The 20696-nt window shown below is 36.8% G+C and overlaps 1 protein-coding gene across 2 annotated transcripts; it reads right to left on the bottom strand.

The window, feature by feature from the left end:
• Positions 1–9222: 9222 nt before the first annotated feature.
• kras (v-Ki-ras2 Kirsten rat sarcoma viral oncogene homolog) lies at positions 9223–19483 on the bottom strand. 2 transcript variants are annotated; one of them, XM_079860013.1, is made up of 5 exons: positions 19104–19483; positions 16718–16835; positions 15414–15592; positions 15155–15314; positions 9223–10796 (listed from the first exon to the last, which is right to left on the bottom strand). In XM_079860013.1, exons 2-5 carry the CDS (start codon positions 16826–16828, stop codon positions 10680–10682), a joined length of 567 nt encoding a protein of 188 aa, XP_079716139.1. In that variant the 5' UTR covers positions 16829–16835; positions 19104–19483; the 3' UTR covers positions 9223–10679. The 2 variants fall into 2 exon arrangements, with proteins under 2 accessions (XP_079716139.1, XP_079716138.1); XM_079860012.1 differs by lacking the exon at positions 9223–10796 and adding an exon at positions 11842–11976.
• Positions 19484–20696: the final 1213 nt, after the last annotated feature.

Raw genomic sequence — 20696 nt, 5'->3', positions numbered from 1 at the left:
AACGGGAAAGTAAAAGACCGTGATCCACAGTATCGAAGGCAGCTTTAAGGTCAAGAAGAATGAGAAGTGAGGTAGAACCAGAATCCGAGGCCATTAACAAGTCATTGGTAACTTTGACCAACGCTGTTTCAGTGCTGTGAAATTTACGAAAACCTGACTGAAGGGGTTCAAAGAGGTTATTGGTTGTAAGATGATTACAAAGTTGAGAGGCAACAACACGCTCAAGTATTTTTGCCAAACAGGGAAGATTAGAAATGGGACGAAAGTTGTTGAAATCATCCCTAGAAACATTTTCTTTCTTTGGTACTGGCGTAACAGCAGCAGTCTTTAACACTGCTGGAACGATCCCAGTTTCCAATGATTCATTTATAATTCTAAGGATAATTTGGCACCACACAGGGAAGCAAGATTTTAATAAATCCGTAGGGATTGGATCCAGCAAGCAAGTAGTTGATTTCATGCTGGATACCTCCCTTGAAAGAACCTCAGAATCCAGTAATGTAAAGTCAGTGAAAGGAACACCAGTGAACCCAGGTGCACAAAAGGGTGGAGTGGCACAGTCAAAGTTAGCATGAATGTCTTTGCGGACATTGTCAATTTTTGAATTAAAAAAAATTAAAAAAGAGTCACAGAGCTGTTGGGAAGCAGGCGTGGCAGACTGATTAACTTGAAGCAGTCTGTTTATGGTTTGGAACAAGTGTCTGGGATTATTTTGATTATTTTCAATAGTCTGAGAGAAAAAAGAGGATCTTTCAATCTCCAAAAGAACTCGATATTCCTGCAGAAGATCTTTCCACTCTTGATAGTAGACACTCTGCCCAGTAAGACGCCATTTGCGTTCCTTTTTCCGACAAGCAGCCTTTTTAGAACGTAGATTGTCATTGTACCAAGGGGCAGATCGGACATATGTGACGTTTCGTGACAATAGAGGAGCATAAGTGTCAAGATTAGTAGCAAGAGTGGAATTTAGATGCAAAACTCTCTCCTCCAGTGATGAGGGATGAAGGTCACTTAAGATGGAAACCACCGAATTGGAGAAAGCTGCCTGGTCGATAGACTTCCACTTCCGGTAGGTTACTGTTCGGGTGGTAAGCTCATTTGTATGATACAGTTCAAGGTTAAAAAAGACAGCTGAGTGGTCAGACAAACCAATGTCAATAGATGAAAACTGTGATACAAACGAGCCATTAGCTATCACAAGATCTAGAGTATGACCCTTGTTGTGAGTTGGGTCCGTTACAAACTGTGTGAGGCTGAAACAGTCAATTAGTGACAGAAATTCCTTGGCCGCCCCTGAGTCACTCTGGTCAACATGTATATTGAAATCGCCCACAATTAGAAATCTGTCAAACTTCATAGTCAACATCGACAGGAGGTCTGCGAACTCTAATAAAAAAGCTGCGTGTGTCTTGGCCTTAGGTGGTTTATAGATTGTAGCGATGATGGTGGAGACAGGAGCAGAGATACTCAAGACCAGACATTCAAATGATGAAAACTGGGGGATAGTCACAGAGCTTATGCGGAACTTCAAGTTATATAGCACAATAATGCCTCCACCTCTGCCAGTTATCCTCGGGAGATCTAGTACTCCAAAGCCCGCTGGAGTGATCTGATTAAACAGGAGCCCATCATTTTCTTTATGCCAAGTTTCAGTTAAAAACAACAGGTCTAACTTTTTATCTGTAAGAAAATCCGCTAAAAGCAATGCTTTGTTGTTCACAGACCGCGCATTGAATAAAGCTGCATAAGCCTTGCTTTGTAATGGAGATAGCAAAGGTTTATTTTCCACGCGGGGAACTGAAATTAAATTACTGTGAACAACAGCACTAGTATGAAACATTTTTTTGGTCTTACGTCGACATGTAGGGACATAGACATTCTGAGAGGATGAGACAGCAAGGCTGCGGCTCAAACCTCGATGGATATATGGCTTAGGACGTAATAGTCCAGCATCTCGACAGAGATTGTAAGAGTTTTTATTTAGGCAATAACAGTTCTGATTTAACTTCAAAAGTGTGCGTGTAGTGTACCTTAACACCATGATCGGTAAGTGCCACTCGCAAACCTCAGTTGCACACTGCAGGACGCCGTATAATCCACACAGTAACGTTAGGTGAATTGAGATGAAGATCCAAAATAACACAATGCAGGTTGTTCCAAATGGATCTCCGTAGTACAACTGCAAGCACCACGTCGTACAGACCACATAAATAGCCGAATTGAGGCAAAGATCCGGAGTTACACAGTGCAGGTTACTCCCATTGAATCTCTTTAGCGCACAGCAAACACAAAGTCAAACTCCGTAGCACACTGCGAGAACAAAGTCACACAATCCTCACAGATAGGCGGAACGGGGGAATAATCCAAATCCACGCTGTAGTTCAACATTTATGCTGTAGCGAGCACAAAGTCAAACTCCGTAGCACACTGCGAGAACAAAGTCACACAATCCTCACAGGCGAAGCAAGGGAATAATCCAAATCCACGCTGTAGTTTACGTTAACGTTTGCCCAGGTGAAGCACAAGACTCAAATAAACTTAAAAATTGAATAATATAAAAAATATGTTAAAATCCAGTAACAGGAGCGGCAGCAAAACACGCCAGCGTCCCCCGGAACAGGAAGCCTCCGGCTACAAAGAATGGTGTGAAAAGGAAAATACATCCAGTATGCGGCAGTCCTGTGGGCGAAAATGCCTTGTTGATGCTAGAGGTCAGAGGAGAATGGGCCGACTGATTCAAGCTGATAGAAGAGCAACTTTGACTGAAATAACCACTCGTTACAACCGAGGTATGCAGCAAAGCATTTGTGAAGCCACAACACGCACAACCTTGAGGCGGATGGGCTACAACAGCAGAAGACCCCACCGGGTACCACTCATCTCCACTACAAATAGGAAAAAGAGGCTACAATTTGCACGAGCTCACCAAAATTGGACAGTTGAAGACTGGAAAAATGTTGCCTGGTCTGATGAGTCTCGATTTCTGTTGAGACATTCAGATGGTAGAGTCAGAATTTGGCGTAAACAGAATGAGAACATGGATCCATCATGCCTTGTGTGAATGAATTTTAATTAATCAACTTTAATTAATCAACTAACATTTGTTTTTCTTGCAGGAATAACATTCATATGCTTTTAATGTGTCAAAACTCTTTGGGAAAAACTTGTGACTTTGAGTGTATGTGTCTATGTGTATTAATAACAAAAAGGGGAAGTGAAACTAGACAGTCTGTTAGAACAAATTAAGTCATCGTTAGAACCTTGTGATAAGTAATCACAAGATCAGAGTTTGCTTTACCTGGTAACAGAGGGGTTTGCATATGAAGAACCAATCAAATAGTGGGGAAATTATGTAATGCAGCCTGACATTTATGCCATACCTCTATACTATAAAAACTGTTGTATATGTGTTTTACGGTGGGATTCTCAATGGAATTTGTCTGAGATCCTCCGGCCTTGCTTCTTGGGAGAGATTCCCTGAGAACTGCTCGGGAAGATCTCCTGGCCGTGATTAAAGCATTTAAAGGACATTTGCAGGTCTGTTTGTCAATTTATTCCTGCGCAGGAAGCTAGTTTAGGAAGCTAGTTTAGGAAGTAAGTTAGTTTAGGGAAACAAGTTAGATTAGGTAAGATATCCAAATGGGGACGTCGCCAGGAGACGAGACTCAGATATCAGCTACCCGAGTGGGGACGTCGCCAGGAGACGAGACCCAGGTAGTTAGGTTTAGGAGAAAAATATCCACCACACTTGTTACTACTGTGCAGGCTGGTGGTGGTGGTGTAATGGTGTGGGGGATGTTTTCTTGGCACACTTTAGGCCCCTTAGTGCCAATTGGGCATTGTTTAAATGCCACAGCCTACCTGAGCATTGTTTCTGAACATGTCCATCCCTTTATGACCACCATGTACCCGTCCTCTGATGGCTACTTCCAGCAGGATAATGCACCATGTCACAAAGCTCGAATCATTTCAAATTGGTTTCTTGAACATGACAATGAGTTCACTGTACTAAAATGGCCCCCACAGTCACCAGATCTCAACCCAATAGAGCATCTTTGGGATGTGGTGGAACGGGAGCTTCGTGCCCTGGATGTGCATCCCACAAATCTCCATCAACTGCAAGATGCTATCCTATCAATATGGGTCAACATTTCTAAAGAATGCTTTCAGCACCATGTTGAATCAATGCCACGTAGAATTAAGGCAGTTCTGAAGGCGAAAGGGGGTCAAACACAGTATTAGTATGGTGTTCCTAATAATCCTTTAGGTGAGTGTATTTTTTTACATACATTTTTCAATATACAAGTCTTACTGACCCTAAAATGTTTTTTTATGATATTGTATACTATATATATGTGTGTGTGTGTCCACAAACATAGTAGGCTAATAGCAGTCATTTTTGACCTTGTGGAGACATTTCTCCATTAAGAAAATAGCTTATAAATTTGACAGATTGGTATTTTTGGAAAATATAAAAATGCAGAAAGTTTTCTGTAATGGGTAGGTTTAGGGTTAGGGGACAGAATGCGCAGTATAAAAATCATTACGTCTATATAAGTCCCCATAAAACATGGAAACCCAACATATCTGTGTGTGTGTGTGTATGTGTGCGTGTGTATGTGTGTGTGTGTTTGTGTGTGTGAATGATTTTGCATTATTTCCGGTCCTTACTATTCTTACTATCTCCTTACTGGACTCATTACTGTCTACTCAACAATGCAAGAAGGTAACGACTTCTGAAGAGACCGTTCAAAATTCACTTTGTATCCAGGAACATTTCGCAACGTTAACAGATATCTTTGTGCCAGTTTGGGGGCGGGGTGGTTACAGATATGTGTTAGGGAGTTATGAATCTGTCAGCTTTTGAACATCCACCATTTCACTGTCCTCTCAGCCCAACAGAGGTAGTGAGAATGAGGATCGCTCAGTTTCAGCAGTTTTATCAGACACACAGGCCCCTCATTGTTGGCCAGAGATTACAGTTGTGGAGGAGGTTTGACTGACAGAAACTGGCCTAAGGTGCACCCAGGAGAATCAAGAGGAGGATTTACAGTGACTGCTTCAGCGAGTATTTTCCTCTCCATTCTCTCCTGTCAGGGCTCGAGTCTATGATACAGTGTAGAAATAGCCGGTTTCTGCATAATTTAATGGAGTCTCCCATTTTCTCTTACTATTTGTGCTCTTTGCTAGAGTGGTGGTGCCATCGTTGTTCCTATATTAAAGGTTAACAAGATGTCTTCTTTCCCTAACAAACATAAATTGGGTTTCGGAGAGAGTTTGGAACTGAATGAAAACAAAGTGGTCCTTGGTTCAAAAGCGTCTCTGAGACCCTGAGAGCCAGAAGACAGTGATTGAGTATTAAGGTGACCTGCTTGTCCACTAAGACAAGGATGTAAAATGAACAACTGTGGTCACAGACACATTTTTCACGAGTCAGGACACGATTAGTTCAGAGTTGAAGGGGAGGGACGATCAACATTTAGCTGTGGACTGAATTATATACTTGGGCTCTGCCATTTTGGCCCCAAAACATTTGGACAAACACTAATACCCTCCAAAGCCAACACAATTTGTAGCGCTTTTCACTAAAAGTTTTGCTCTTTGTGAAAATTTCTATAAAGAAAAAAAGATTTCATCAGCTGTGAGTGCTTGTGTTGTCAGTCACCATTCCATCCATCAATGGCCTTTTTGGAGACATTTGTTCACAAATATTTTGAAGCCCATTTCTGCCATAAGAAAAATCAGGCTTTAGTAAATCATAAGATAAAGTCAGAATTATGACATGTTTATGAGATAGCAAGTCATATGAGATAAAAAGTCAAAATGATTACAAAAGCAATGAAATACTAAATCATAATTATGAGATTAAAATCAAAATTATGACAAAAGCAATTTGACAAAAATCATAATTATGAGATTAAAAGTCCAAATGATGACACAATCAATGACATACTAAGTCATAATTATGAGATTAAAAGTCCAAATTATGATAAAAGAAATATGACATACTATAATAAATAATTAGGCTATAAGATAAAAAGTCAAAATGATGACAAAAGAAATATGACATAAGTAGTCAGTTCAAATTATGATATAAAAAAGTCAGAATTATGACATTAAGTCAGAACTGAGATAAAAGTCACAATTTCATAATGTCACAATGTCATAAAAAGTGAAAATTGTCATAATTATTCTCATAATTTAAACTTTTTATGTCAATAACTGTCTCATAATTATGACAGTATGTCTTGAATTTTTATGTCAGAATTATAACTGTTTATAGCTATAACTATAACTTTGTTTTTTTTTCCTTATATGGCAGAAATGGAATTCCATACTAATAAGTAAAATCATTAAAATATCTAAATTCAAAATAATAGTACCTGACATGCAAATGGAATCTTCTTTACAATAAAGTCTCATTTACAATAAAGTCCTAAACTTTAGTTAATGCATTAGCTAACATGAACTGACAATGAGCCATATATATATTTAAAGCATTTATTAATATTTGTTAACATCAGAAAAAATATAATTGTTTATTGTTTGTTCATGTACAAATATACAACTTTGGATTTTAAAATTACCATTGATTTAAGATGAATAAATGCTGTAAAAATGTTTATTATTAGTTAATACAGTTAACTAATGTTAACAAATGAAACCTAATATAGTAAAGCGTTGCCAAAAATCATTATCTATTAATATGAAAATGAAAAATGAAAAAATGAATGAAAAAAGGTCATAGAAAAACTTCATTGGTCAGCCTTGGCTTTAAGTGCAGTGACAGGATTAACAGGGTAAAAACATTTTAAACAACAAAATGAATTTACTGTCCAGCTATGCAGTTTTATTGAGATTTCTATACGTTTTCTGCACATTCATGTATAATTTGGTATTCCTTGTAAAACTGTGTCCAAGACACCAGAGATGACATCCGAACACTGCAATCACATTTAAAAATTGCATTATTAATGGCTTATCCTATGAAACGTGTCCTTTTCGCCTGCAGCTAAACTAATATGGAACAACCTATTCATCTTGGCACCAGAGACAAAGGTAGGTTTCCAATCCACAGCAAGCTCGATATTTAATTTCACGTGGTGAATGTAATTACGCCGAAGGAATGATATCGTGCCCTGGATTAAATCAGGGAGTTATTGAGAGTGCCTGTAATTTTAATTCTGTTAGGATGACATTACAGAAGAACCTTCTGAGAAACTATTATATCGTATAGCATGAGAGAATACTGCCACTTTGTGGCACAGAAGAGACATGCACACAGAGCTATATGAGCGAACCTCATGAAGAATGCTTCAACTAAATATACACTGCTGTTCAAAGGTTTAACATCAGTAACATTTTTGAAAGATATGAATACTGTTACTCATCAAGCATGCAATAAATTGGTCAAAGGTGACTAAGACATCTACAATGTTAGAAAGGGTTTCGATTGTTCTTTTAACTTTCGATTGATCAAAGCAGCACAATTGTTTTATACATTAATAATAATAATAATAATAAATGTTTCTTGTGCAGCAAATCATCATATTAGAGTGATTTCTGAAGGATCATGTGACACTGAAGACTTGGAGGAATGATGCTGAAAATTCAGCTTTGATCACAGGAATAAATTACATTTTAAAACATATTCAAATAGAAAGCTGTTATTTTAAATTGTAAAAATATTTCACAACAATTGATAAAATAAATGCTAGTTTGGAGAGCATAAGAGGCTTATTTAAAAAAAATAAAAATAAATTCCAACCGTTACTGAGAATTTGGGTGGAAAAGAAAATAGTTGATTGACAAGAAAACGTTATAATGCAGAAAATAAATTGCGGTAAGACTTTAAGGTTTGCTACTACATGTACTTACTAGTAATAAAGAGTAAATTATGCATTATTACAAGTAACTAACACTAAACCAAACCCTGACCGTAACTCTATATAGTAAGTACTCAAGTTACATTGTATTTACTAAAATAGGCACTGTGCTGTCACCTCAAGATATAGTGTAAACAAAATTTAATTTTGTGGTGAAATATTATTTGGACATGTTTAAATGAGGTTTTATGAGATTTGCCCACAAAAAGAAAAAAAAAAGTTAAACAGACAAATTAACTTTTAAATCCATTTCAGACTATTAGCATAACAGTATTCTGTATCATTTTATAAAGCATTAATTATTAACCAAAAAAAAAAAAACAGAGACTCTCTTGTGGGTTTGATGTACTTCTTTTAATTACACATTAAATAAGACTGGTAAGATTAATGGGGGAAAACAAGATTGGGTTTGTATTTATAAAACTGTGCTGATCTGAGAACAGCTTTTTCCATCCTAATAATCACATTCACTGAAAACAGGAGAGCCAGGAGATGACCTCAGACCGGCACTTTCTCAACCGTTAGCACGTGACCCTTAATTACAATTAAGCGTCATTCAATTCATTAAACCGAAAAATAAGCACACTTTACAAAATATTCATCTTTATCACAACCGTACAAAGGCTGTTAAAACAAGGTCCATACAGTATATACATGAACCATTTTATCAACATTTGCAATTGGCACAGAAACAGACAGAGAACATTTTCAGAAATGATTCAAAAAATATCTAATGACTTTGCTACTTGCGTTACAGGCTGCTATTAAAATGAATGACTTAAAGGGAACAGAAATCACTTCAAATCCTTTGAACTTTGCATAAAAGCGGACATCCTGATTTACTGAGCATTTCGATTTCTCGGTATTAGTCATACAGTCAAATGATCAGAAAAGCAAAACTAGTGACGGTTAAGGACGCATGGTAAAAGGTTTCAAAGCAAGATTCTGCTTGTGTATTGTAAATCTCCTATAAATGACATCATCTCATGACATCACAAGTATTGCCACAGAAAAGAAGTCTTTATATCACTCTCTTTGGTTTGAGTGATGGCTGAAAATTTGCCCTCCTAGCTAGAACCACATTTTACCATGGTATACTGGACCACGACTGCCTCTTTGAAATGGAAAGCTTTGAATCAATTATAACTGGGCTTGTAGAACCGATGATGGTTGATGGCAGCACAAACCAACAAGGCATTTGTTTGAATCATTTTTCCACATACATTTGCATCAGAATAACTAATACGGAGTGATGTTCGAAGATCTCAAATTAGGGTACGTTTACACGACAACGCACTACAAACTGAGAAACGTTTTTCCTTACAGGCAAGAAAAGTTGTCAAGGATCCGCGAATTCGACTAAAAACGCTGTATTATTCATGCCAGGCCAGTAGATGGCGATGCCACTTTGTAAAGAAAAACCACGCACTTATAGACGGAACACGTAATACGCATGCGAACGACATCGCCGATTGTACAAATTTGCGTTTTTGTAGTTTACACGGAGACTGTAACGGTATCGTTTTCAAAAACTCGTTCCCAAAACGCCACTGTCGTTGTCCGAAACGCGTGTCGTGTAAACGGCCCCCTTAGCAAATAAAAACATTTCAATGTAACGATTCAGACTTCTAAGGCGCAGTTTGGCTGGGCACAAGAGGGGAAATATTCATACATAATAAAAATCCTCCTCTGAATGCAGAAGTGAAGCTTTCACTAGTGTAGATCTTTACAGAAAAGAAAGGTTCGAATCGTTATTACACACTCTCTGGAATACTTGATTCTGATTGGTCAACTGCAGCTTTGCATTTCTGTAGTGATTGATAAAGTGTAATTAACAATTTCATGTCTTATTTTGCTGCAATTTCTTTCTGCTTACATATTTTGGCATCTAGAGCCTAAAATCACCTTTTTTTTTTTTTTTTGTTACTTTACATCATCCCTTAACACAATCCTGCGCACCAAAATGAGAAACTATTGTAGATTTTTGATTGATTTGCTATCACCACATGGTCTCTAAACCAACTGAGGTCATTTTATTATAAAGAAGATTTTAAGAATGGAAAATATCAGAAAAATGAATAATGGCCAGTTCGGACCAGCTGAGAGAATCCTCTCTACACAACAGTGGTTATTACACAGTATTCAACGCATTACCGTTCCCTGGAAGTTTTAAAGAACAGAACACAGCATGCAAACAGGGAAATAAGGTTAACGTGGTTAAGATTTCACCATATATACACATTACCATGGCTTTAGAGAGAGGGCGTTAATCCGACTACAATGGAAGTTCACATGCAGGTGTTTTTTTTTGGAAGTTTGGGACATCCAAAGGCAGGGGTCATACACAGTGATAATGTATCAAAACACCGCCCAGGAAGTGTTGGTCCTCAAAAATAATTCCTCAAAGTTTCAGTTCCTGTAAAATCAAGCGACTCACATGCAAAGTTCCCGTCTAAACCGCTACACGGCTAGTTCTTGTACAGCACACCAAAAAGAGTGCTTTGAAATCCACACCTTTATAAAACTACTCTGGAAAAACCGACTGCAAAATAAAAACCAGTTCTGACAGCCCACCCGATAAAATAAGCCATTCAAGGTGTCAAGGGACCAACACTTTGGGGCAACTGGCACCGAACGAGAAGTAAAGCTTATTTCATTTAAGAAAGCAAGTAGAATATGGATCCATTCTGTATTCAGAAGAGGCTAATAATTTAGTGTAATGTACAAAATGCAGTTGTGGAACTTGTTTTGTTTTCTTTCTTTTTGAGTCTATAATGACAGGAAAGGCTTGTTTCACATTAATACACATTTTGTTTTGGATTTCTTCTTTTTCTTCTTGCCCTCTTTGCTCATCTTCTCCTTGTGTTTCCGGATTTCTCGGACTAAAGTATAAAATGCGTCGTCCACGCCCTTCAAAACAAAAGGGAAAACGAGAACTTCAGGTGATTATGTAAAGAACTACAGCAAAGATATTTCACAGATCTATGCCTAACTTTTTTTGCAGCCATATTTCACACATTAGACACAATAACAATATTAAAACTGGTCTCATATCAGTGTTAATAAGACCATGTTCACCAAACCCTTCCTGAAAGAATAGTGAAAAAAGTAAAAGAAATTAAGTGATGGTTTTAAATAAGAGTGTGAATCTCAAAGAAACTGTCATATTTCATCCCAAAAATGATACATTATATTTTGATTAAAAAAAAAATGTTTAGAGGATTTTCTTTTTTTGCATTGTGACATTTATGATAGTCAGTCAAGCACACATTGCCCTCAATCATTTAAATAAATATTACAATTAGCATAAATTAAATTCAGCGCAATACAAATGAATAAATACAATTGAAATTCCTCTGAATGATTACATTTTAAAATTTAAATTAATTAAATTCAGTACAAAATACTATAAGCAAATAAATATGGTCAGGAATTTATTAATTTGCATTCATTAAATTTGGGTCAAAAAATAAATTTTTGCAAAAAAAAAAAAAATCTGGAAATTTGCATTAAATTCAGTGCAACAATTACAATCAATCAATAAATAGTGAATAAAAGCCATGTCTCTTCAGAAATTTGAGACTAAACCGCTCAATTCATTAGTTTTACAATCTATTTATGAACTTTTTGCAGCATCAAATTGGTAGTTGCATAGACCGTCAATGGAAGGACAAAAATCTTCTCAGATTTCATATAAAATTTTTTTAAAAAATGTATTTGTGTTTCGAAAATGAAACGAAAGACTTGGAACGACATGAGTGCCAAGTAAATGACCATTTAAATTTTCGGGCAAAATGCCTTAAAATGGCCTTTTTTCCCCTAATGAAATGGCATAATTTTGGGGTAAAATATGACCTGGCTATTTCTTTGACCGTTTTCGTGAGAGTCACCCAAGAACAAGGGAAAAGTGTACAGCAGATGTCGAACCCAACACCTGGACTGCAGATGGGCAGCGCTTCAAACTTACCCCTCACATCAAAACACATTTTTTAAGCTTGATGCATTGTGTCGTCTTTTCTTCTTTACAGAGTTTTCTTAGCCGGTATTGCCTGATCTCCCGTACCAGAGTATAAAAGGCATCTTCCACTCTCTGCAGTGCAAAACACAACTCCCTTCAGTGTTAAGGAACGCACAGCCATCATTACTGAGACGGGACAACAGTCGCGACTGGATTTCAGGAATCCACTGAAACTATAAAAAGTTTTCCCACATAGTGCTGGCATAATTTTTACCCCCATATTTCTGGAAATTTAAAGGGAATCTGGCATAGTTACGTTTTTAGATCAACTTTCCACAAAAAAAGCCAGGTCCTTTGATGGCATGCAGCATCGTCGCACTATTGTAGAAGAGTTTCTCAATTAGGGGACGTTTACACGACAGTTTTCAACTAAAACCAGAAGACTATGCGTTTTTCCGTTCAGTTATGAAAATAGCATTTTTGGGGGCCTGAAAAAGCAATCTTTTGAAAACGGGTTTCAAAGCGCAAGTTTTTAAAAACAAAACCTGTATCGTCTCCATTTAAACAACAAAAATGCAAATTTGTGAAAACCGTGACATGCGTATTACGTGTTCAGTCTATAGGCAGGTAGTGTTTCTTTACAAAGTGACATCGCCATCTACTGGCCTGATGTGAATAACGTTTAGTCGTCCTCGCGGATCCGTGTGAACTGGGATCGTTTTGACAACGTTATCGTCTATAGGTGAAACTTCATAAATGCTAAAAAAAAAAAACACTTTACGTAGTACGTTTTCAGTACATTGTTGTCGTGTAAACGTACCCTTAGTTGTGTCCCTGAACACCACCGGATTTAAAATAAAGAAAGAATTATGCAGGTACCAGTGGGTAGCATGTGGCTCGAAACAGAGAGAAAAATGAATTCAGAAGCCTTTATTATTCCCCAGCACCACAAGGAGTTGTGATTTGAGCACTGCAGAGGGAGGAACAGAGCGTCTGCCCTGATTTTCAACATGACAGACAGAGCAGTTTAATATCCCCAGTTGATTTCTAGTGATTGAACCCTTGATCAAATCAATCCAATCTGCATTCTTAGTCATTAAAGGATTAATTTATCTTAAGGTGAAATCAAACACAGACAAATGATAATAAATGCACGAGAGAGACCAGGCACAAACCCAGAGCCAGATCAGTTGTGTTCTGTGATGTGCACCTGATTAATCATTCATAAAGCTAGTCAGAAACTCATGCATGAAGCCAGTGTCACACAGCACACACACTCGACAACTTTCCTACAATTCTACACATTCAAACTGCAAATCTGATGTGTGAATGTAACAAAACAAAGTCCAGGTCACAGTTACCTTTTAAAAATGTTACCTTTTACATCTACATGTATTTAAATTAAAGTACATTAAATATGCTAAAAAATTTCCCTTTCATTGCGGGTGAAATGGGTCCCAGACATGTTCTTGAAAGGGAGACTCATTCTATATGATTTTTGTCGACTGATTATAGATTTGATTATAAATGAGATTTCAAAATCACATTTGACACCACAATATATTAACATGGTATTAAAGACAACATGAAATAGCTTTCAAAACTCATTTAACTTCTATAATGATGCATTTCTGAGCAAAATAATATACATGCAGGATTGGGTAATGTTATCCATCTGAATTTGATTGAATAGCATGTTGTACTGTCAAATTATAGGTTCATTTTAATTGTGGCCTTGGTTGCATCAGCATAAAAGTTGTAGTAGAGGTGGAGAAAAGATGAGGAAATTGATATATATATATAATTTTTTTTTTTTTTTTTAATAATGATGACTGGTGCACAATACGATCACAGACATTTGTTGATTTTGATTCCATGTTGTCTTTAAAACAGCTTTAAATCAGTCAAAAATAAGAGTCTTGCAATGGTCAGGTTTACATGCACCCTCGTAATGCAATAATGAGATTTAGGCAATATTGCGATTTAACTTTACCTCATGTAAACAATATTTCAAATCACACTAGAGCTGCACGATTATCGTTAAAAGATCACGATCTCCTAAAAGTCAACGATTCACCGGTGTCTATTAAACCTTTGACAAAAATCACACCAGAACATTGTTAGCAGTGTTGCCGCTGTCGTTTACCCAGAGAGCAGGTCTCATGTGCAGGGTTGAAACTGCTTCACAAACAGTCTTTCCAACCACACAGTGTCATTATTTATATTACAAATATTCATATTAAAAAAAATAATAAAAAAACCCACAGAAGTTCTGGGATAGAAGTTTATAGTCCGATAAACACTGATGTCAATGGAAGTGATCAAAATGGAGTAAATCATCTTTTTGAAAGTAACTTGGCGCTTCATAAAAAAAATAAAAAAAATATGATTTTAATCGATCACATTGTGGCGACAAGTAATGGTAAAAAAAAAAAAAAAAAAGTCATTAAATCACTCATTCAAGTGATTCGTTCAAAAACACAGATTCATCCAGTAATGAAACAAGTGAAGTATGTGCGAGTGAGTCATTGAATCATTCAAACGTTTTTTTTTTTTTCCCATTCAGATTAATGAAACATTTTAAATAGTCTGCAATTAACATTTTGTCAGAACCTCTAGTAAATTACATGTTATTTTGTTTAGTTGCCTGATCAGAATCGTGATCCATTTGATTTTTTTTTTGTTGTGATTTTCCTTTTATCCAGAATCGTGCACTGATGCGATCAAGCTCATAATCGTAGTAAACTCTGGCATATGCAGATTTTAAAATTGCAATAAACATGCACTGAAAACACTAATCGGTGATGACTTTGTCATGCGCAGCTTCGTAAACATAGCGGTAAAGAAAGCATTACATTTATGGGGTGCTGAAAAAAAAAAAAAAAAATAGCAAATTGACAACGTTGCGTGACGTGAATATAATGCAGTATATTAATTGTTGAAAAAGTGGACAAGACGACATTTTTAGGTGGGTCACCCAGAAAAAATAATCCAATATGTCCACAGAAATGCATTTTGTGGCCAGTAAGTAGGTGTTACTGGCCACAAAATGCATTTCTGTGGACATATTGGATTTTTTTTCTGTATGCAATTTCATTATTTTTGCTGTGCACTGGCGAATGCGAATAATGGCGATAAAAACAAAAAACAAATTCTTAGCGCATAATCATAACATTGAAAAATGCATTATTTGAAATAACACATTATTGGTGCACATGTAAACCAAGTCACTGTCAAAACTTCTGTTTTATTTTCATTGATTTGTCCAACACGCTTGTATTCAATACACACACGTCCATGTTTTCCATACCTGTCTCGTTTTTGCTGAGGTCTCTATGAATGGAATGCCGTAGCTACGTGCTAAATCCTGAGCCTGCTTGGTGTCCACACTGCGGGAAGGAAGATCACACTTATTCCCCACCAGGACCATTGGGACGTCCTCAGAGTCCTTTACTCGCTTTATCTGCTCTCTGCAAAAGCACACCGAGAATATTACACATCTACAACTTTGTGAGGTGTTTTAGTGCTTTACAGACCTGAATCTGCACAGCATTCAGTTTCTAGCTCACCTGTAGTGGTGAATGTCCTCGAAGGACTTGGTGTTATTGATGGCAAAGACACAAAGAAATCCCTCCCCTGTCCTCATGTACTGGTCCCTCATGGCGCTGTACTCCTCCTGACCTGCAGTGTCCAAGATGTCCAGAAGACACGTCTCCCCGTCAATCACCACCTGCTTCCTGTAGGAGTCCTGCACAAGTGACATGACATTGAGCATGTTGAGCAATATAACAGGGCCAAACTCTAATGGTCTTGCAATGTCAATTTATCACCGTATGACAATACTCTAGTCAGCCTCAGGCGTCAAGCCGACGACCTTGAGCTGAACGTCTGATGCGTATGACACATACAATTGGAAATGACTAAAGCGTTTCAAAGTTATCTGAATTCTACAGGATTTCAGGGTGAAATTGTGTCGCGTTCTTTAACCTGAAAAAAAAAAAAAAAGTCATCGTGATGCCAAACCCCCTCATGGAAGAAGAATGCTGTCGTGTTTCCAACTGCGACAAGGAGCGCTTATTAGGATCAACTAAATGCTGGATTATCAAAAGTATGTGAAGTTCACAGCATAGACTGTTTAAAAGAAGCTTTACACACTGGTCTGTTATTGTAGAGATATTGTTACATCTTTACACTCCCTAAACATGACGCGGAACAAAACAAACTGTGATTGGCCAAGGACCACCCAGAGTCCGTCTGACAAACAAATGACAAACGCTGTATTAATTACGCCTGGCCAGTAGATGGCGATGTCACTGTGTGAAGAAAAACTATGCACCTATAGACTGAACACACAATACGCATGATATCACTTCAAAAACATGCACTTTGAACTCCGTTTAAACGTCGTTGTCATGTAATCGAACAGCCAAAAGGCTTACAAAGTTTTCAGTTTTTTGTTAAAAAAGGTCTTGTGTAAACGGCCCCTTAAAGTGTTCATTAATTCTAGCAAAATGGGTGTATAGGTGAACGAAATGCATGCACCTGGTCTTATTTTGGCCAATTCATTCATTATTCCAAAGGATATGTCTCTACAAAACAAGCATATCCAAAATTACAACTAAAAAGAACATCTACAAACTACACTTTTCGGCCAGAGGTTTAAAACTGACGCTATGCCAGAAAACTAAAAAGGAAGAAACACAGAGGCGTTCCACCTGGTAACCACCTTCTTTAAAACCAGAATAACCGGATAGCACTCTTGAACATTTAACAGTACTTTTTTTTTGTGGATGCAAATTTACATAAGGGTGAGTTTCACAGCTTTGTGTGGCAGTAGAAAGTGAGCGTCCTGACAGCGGTACCCATGGCTCACCTCTATGGTTGGGTCATATTCATCCACAAAGTGGTTCTGGATGAGTTGGATGGTGAGAGCGCTCTTGCCCACGCCTCCAGCACCCACCACCACAAGCTTATACTCTGTCATTCTTCACCTGCAGCAGGAAAACAACATGGTGAAAATCAATGAGCAGTTCATTTTGACAAAATGTCTTTCTTGGTATAGCTTGCAACCCTGTGTTAGTCTAACAATCTTGCGCAAGGGCACAACAGTGATAGTTCATTAATAAAGCCATTTAGGATTCGAACCTGTTTAACCTTAAACTACAACATCATACAATTAGGCAAGACTAAAGGTTTACATCTCATTTACACTTAAAATGCCAGGTCTACTGAACTGACCCAACATAACGAGAGAATTTAAACACTATTATTAAAGCATTAGCTATACACTCCTCTTTCGGCATTACCATATTAATAACTATGGGTATGTTTACACGACAACGATGTACTAAAAACAGACGACAACATTGTCAAAGCAATCCCCATTCACACGGATGCGGAAATGACTCAAAAAGGCTGTATTATGCATGCCAGGCCAGTAGTTGGCAGTGTCACTTTTTCAAGAAACACCCCGCGAACAGATAATACGCCCGTCACCAATTTCACCTTTATGGCCCTGTACCAAATGGCACACATCATATGCACTTTCAATGGCTGCCTCGTGCACGTGTCCATTTAGTCCACTAGACCGTAGGGCGTCCCACTTGTCATTTTAGGTTTCAGAAGGGTGCTTGCGAGCGCCCCCTTTGTGGCCGATATGCGCCCTCGATGCGCACTTTTGCCGAGCCCGCACCCGCAGCAGACTTCTTCCCGACAGTCAAAGCGGCATTACGTCACGAAAGTGCAGACTCGTAGGAAGATCACGAGTATTTACTTTAGGGTGCCATTTGGGAAAGGGACTATGTTGTTTACATGGAGAAGAAATCGTTTTCAAAAACGTGCACTTTGAAACCCGTTTTCAAAAGTTTGCGTTGTCAGGACCCCAAAACAGAGTTGTCGTGCAAATGAACGGCCAAAACGCATAGAAAGTCTTCCGTTTCCAGTTGAAAGCGGTGTCGTGTAAACAACCCTAAAGCTAAAAGTACAACTAAAACAGATTAATCAATAATATGTAACTGAATCAATAGATCCACAACAGAAAACCACAATTCACAACAGTTTGCAAATATATTATATTTATATATATATATATATATATATATATATATATATATATATATATGAGAATATCATTTTTGTTAACACCTATAGAAGTTACATACCTATATATTGTTACTCTGTCTCATCTTTAATGTTACCTCATGCTGTATTATTTTTTACAATATATTTTTTCAATCACTTTGTTAATACAACTAAAAGAAACCAATTAAATAAACTAATTCAACTGATTATAGAATAACAGTTTTGAATTAATTTTCGTTACTTTAACTCATAACCGATTAATCTACAGTAAACAGAATCAATTCAACAGACATTAAACTATAGCAGAGTCCACAAATGTAACAATTTCAAGTTATTTATCTATATGCTAGTACCATCTAAAATGTTACAAAGCTTTTTACATCAACTTTCTTTTGTTGTAGTATTTATAACTCATAAAAACTACTCGATAACTTAATCCGATTACCTGAAACTGACTAGAATACCACTATCTGGCATCATTCGAGATTGTAGCAATATCTGTAAGTTATAGTGAATAGAGGATTAGTATATTTTAACAACACAGTCCACAAAAACAAAACTTAACAAAATAATTGTAAAAAAAAATCGTGTTCGTTTAATTTAAGACGAGTCGATTCAAAAGCGGGCTACCACGAACTTGAATCCGTTAAACGCAACATTTCAGGTTAAAGGGACTTAACTTACTTGATTTTAAATCAAGTTAAGACAAGTTCAGTGTTAAGAAGTATAGTTAAGCGCCATAATATCGCAGGGCCCGAATTTCACTTGGGCGTGATATGACAAATAATACAATGGAATAAATAAATATACACAAAGCTCACATTAAACCAATTCGCTCGCGTACTTTTGTATGATTAATCGCCACGGTAAACATACATGTTAACAGCTTTTCTATTATTTTTTACCTCTGGGTTTGCATTAAGTTCCGCGTCTGAAAAGCCTATATTTGACTCAAGCGTTTATCATGACCTTGCAATAATGCTATTATCCATTTAAAAAACGCGTATAAAGCCTCATATGTCCATTGACAATCCCGTCAAAGTGTTTAAAGGATTGAAACCCAACAATACCACACGTAAAAACAGATAAATTATGCTTTTTCTGGGCGACATGGCCTGCGCTCGGAGGCTGTTATACACAAATATGGGCGGACACACTGTTGCTAAATCATCACTTACCACAAAATATCAACGATTTTCAGCTGTTTACGGTTATTTTCAATAGGTGGAGGCGGTTAAAAGGACAAGTATTAAGCAGTCGAGCAGCCTTTTCCGAGCACCAGCATGCATCTTGCATTATAGTAGACGAAACATCTGTAGATACAAATAATCCAGATCGGTGTCCTTGTTTCAGTGAGATGTTGTGTAGGGCTTGATCAATAACTAGCCGATAATCAACACTGGCGAGTCCAGTCTAAATATGGTTATACGACGGATAATAAATGCACTTTAATTTTAGTGTAATAGCACACGAGAATGTGCTATCACATATTCGATACTAGGCAATGACCGGCTTTTGACAACAAGCTCTAGGGCAGTATTGGTATGGACTGGCTTGGTGCTTATATAGGCCCTAAATATAACCGGAACGTGTACGTGCGTACGTCAGCGCGTATCTGCATTCTTATTGGATGTATCACTTGTCAGTCACGATTATGTCATTTGCATACGGCGTGCAAGAACCAATCGTCTATGATTATCGAATAATACAAATTACCCGCCTATTTATTGTTTGACTCGATACTTCACTCTATACATTTTTTCTTCTTAAATAACTTTAATGAAAATATAGTCCACTGGTACACAAAATTGAAAACAAATCTCAAAGTAAGGAATATGTGGGAAAATCCAACAACAAAACACGTATTGTATTTATATAATGATTCACTTATTTTCTAATGAAAAAAAAAAAAAAAAATGCGAAGAGCAAAATATTGGTGTATTTACAAAGAAATGTTTTAGTTTTAGGAATTTATATTTTAGGTGAAACAATTAAAACACAAAAGACACAAGGGGTCAGTATATCTATGGGTTTGTTTTATAAAGTTGTTTTAGCTGTATCCAAACGTTTAAATAGATTTTGTTTCATTATTCTGCTGTAAATTATTACTACAATTATTTATTTGTTTATTTAATGAATTATTTAAATGCCAGTCACATTACAAACAATGAACATGACAATAGTCATTTAAAATATTGAACAAATTCAGACAAGTAGAAAAAAGAGAATATGCAGTATGATATTTAAAAAAAAAATGAAAGTATATAATAATAATATAATAATAATAATAATAGTAATAACAACAGAAAAAGAAAAGCTGTAAATTATTATTCAAACCGCTTCTGAAACTAATTGACTCTTGCTTTAAAAATGTTTTCAAGCTTTATTGTTCTGTTTTGTGTAATTGCACAAGTAAAAGGGCAATTAGAGCTTATAGCATTGTAAGCAGGTATGATGTATAAAGTAGCGTCCTTTTTCTTTTGTTTGTTATAATCTTATACTTGTCCTCTGGCACTGTTTTATATTACTTTAGTTACTTTGTATTTTTACTTTGAATGATTATATATCATTGTATTGTTCTGGTTCATGGCATTAATATATATATTTCTATTAAAGATAAAAAAAGAGTTAAAAAAAGCAACTCGTTGACGTCATTGTCACGTGTTGCAAAATACTTTTCTCAGCACTGCAGTGATATTAAGGCATTCTTTGAAATAGAGGTTCCGTGGGTTGATTTCTATTTCTATATCCGCTTGGAATTCTTGGAATTT

Source organism: Squalius cephalus, assembly GCF_949319135.1.
Source record: "Squalius cephalus genome assembly, chromosome: 23".
Taxonomy (NCBI): Eukaryota; Metazoa; Chordata; class Actinopteri; order Cypriniformes; family Leuciscidae; genus Squalius; species Squalius cephalus.
The sequence above is the reverse complement of the archived record's forward strand: the minus strand, read 5'-3'. Positions and strand labels throughout refer to the sequence as shown.

What these genes read in the sequence shown, in the direction of transcription:
- kras (XM_079860012.1), bottom strand. Translation starts at nt 16,828, where the DNA reads ATGACAGAGTATAAGCTTGTGGTGGTGGGTGCTGGAGGCGTGGGCAAG. An exon ending in GAGGACATTCACCACTACAG is followed by an intron (nt 15,315 to 15,413) that starts GTGAGCTAGAAA and finishes GTGCTTTTGCAG; the next exon opens with AGAGCAGATAAAGCGAGTAA. An exon ending in CCTCAGCAAAAACGAGACAG is followed by an intron (nt 11,977 to 15,154) that starts GTATGGAAAACA and finishes TTTGCACTGCAG; the next exon opens with AGAGTGGAAGATGCCTTTTA.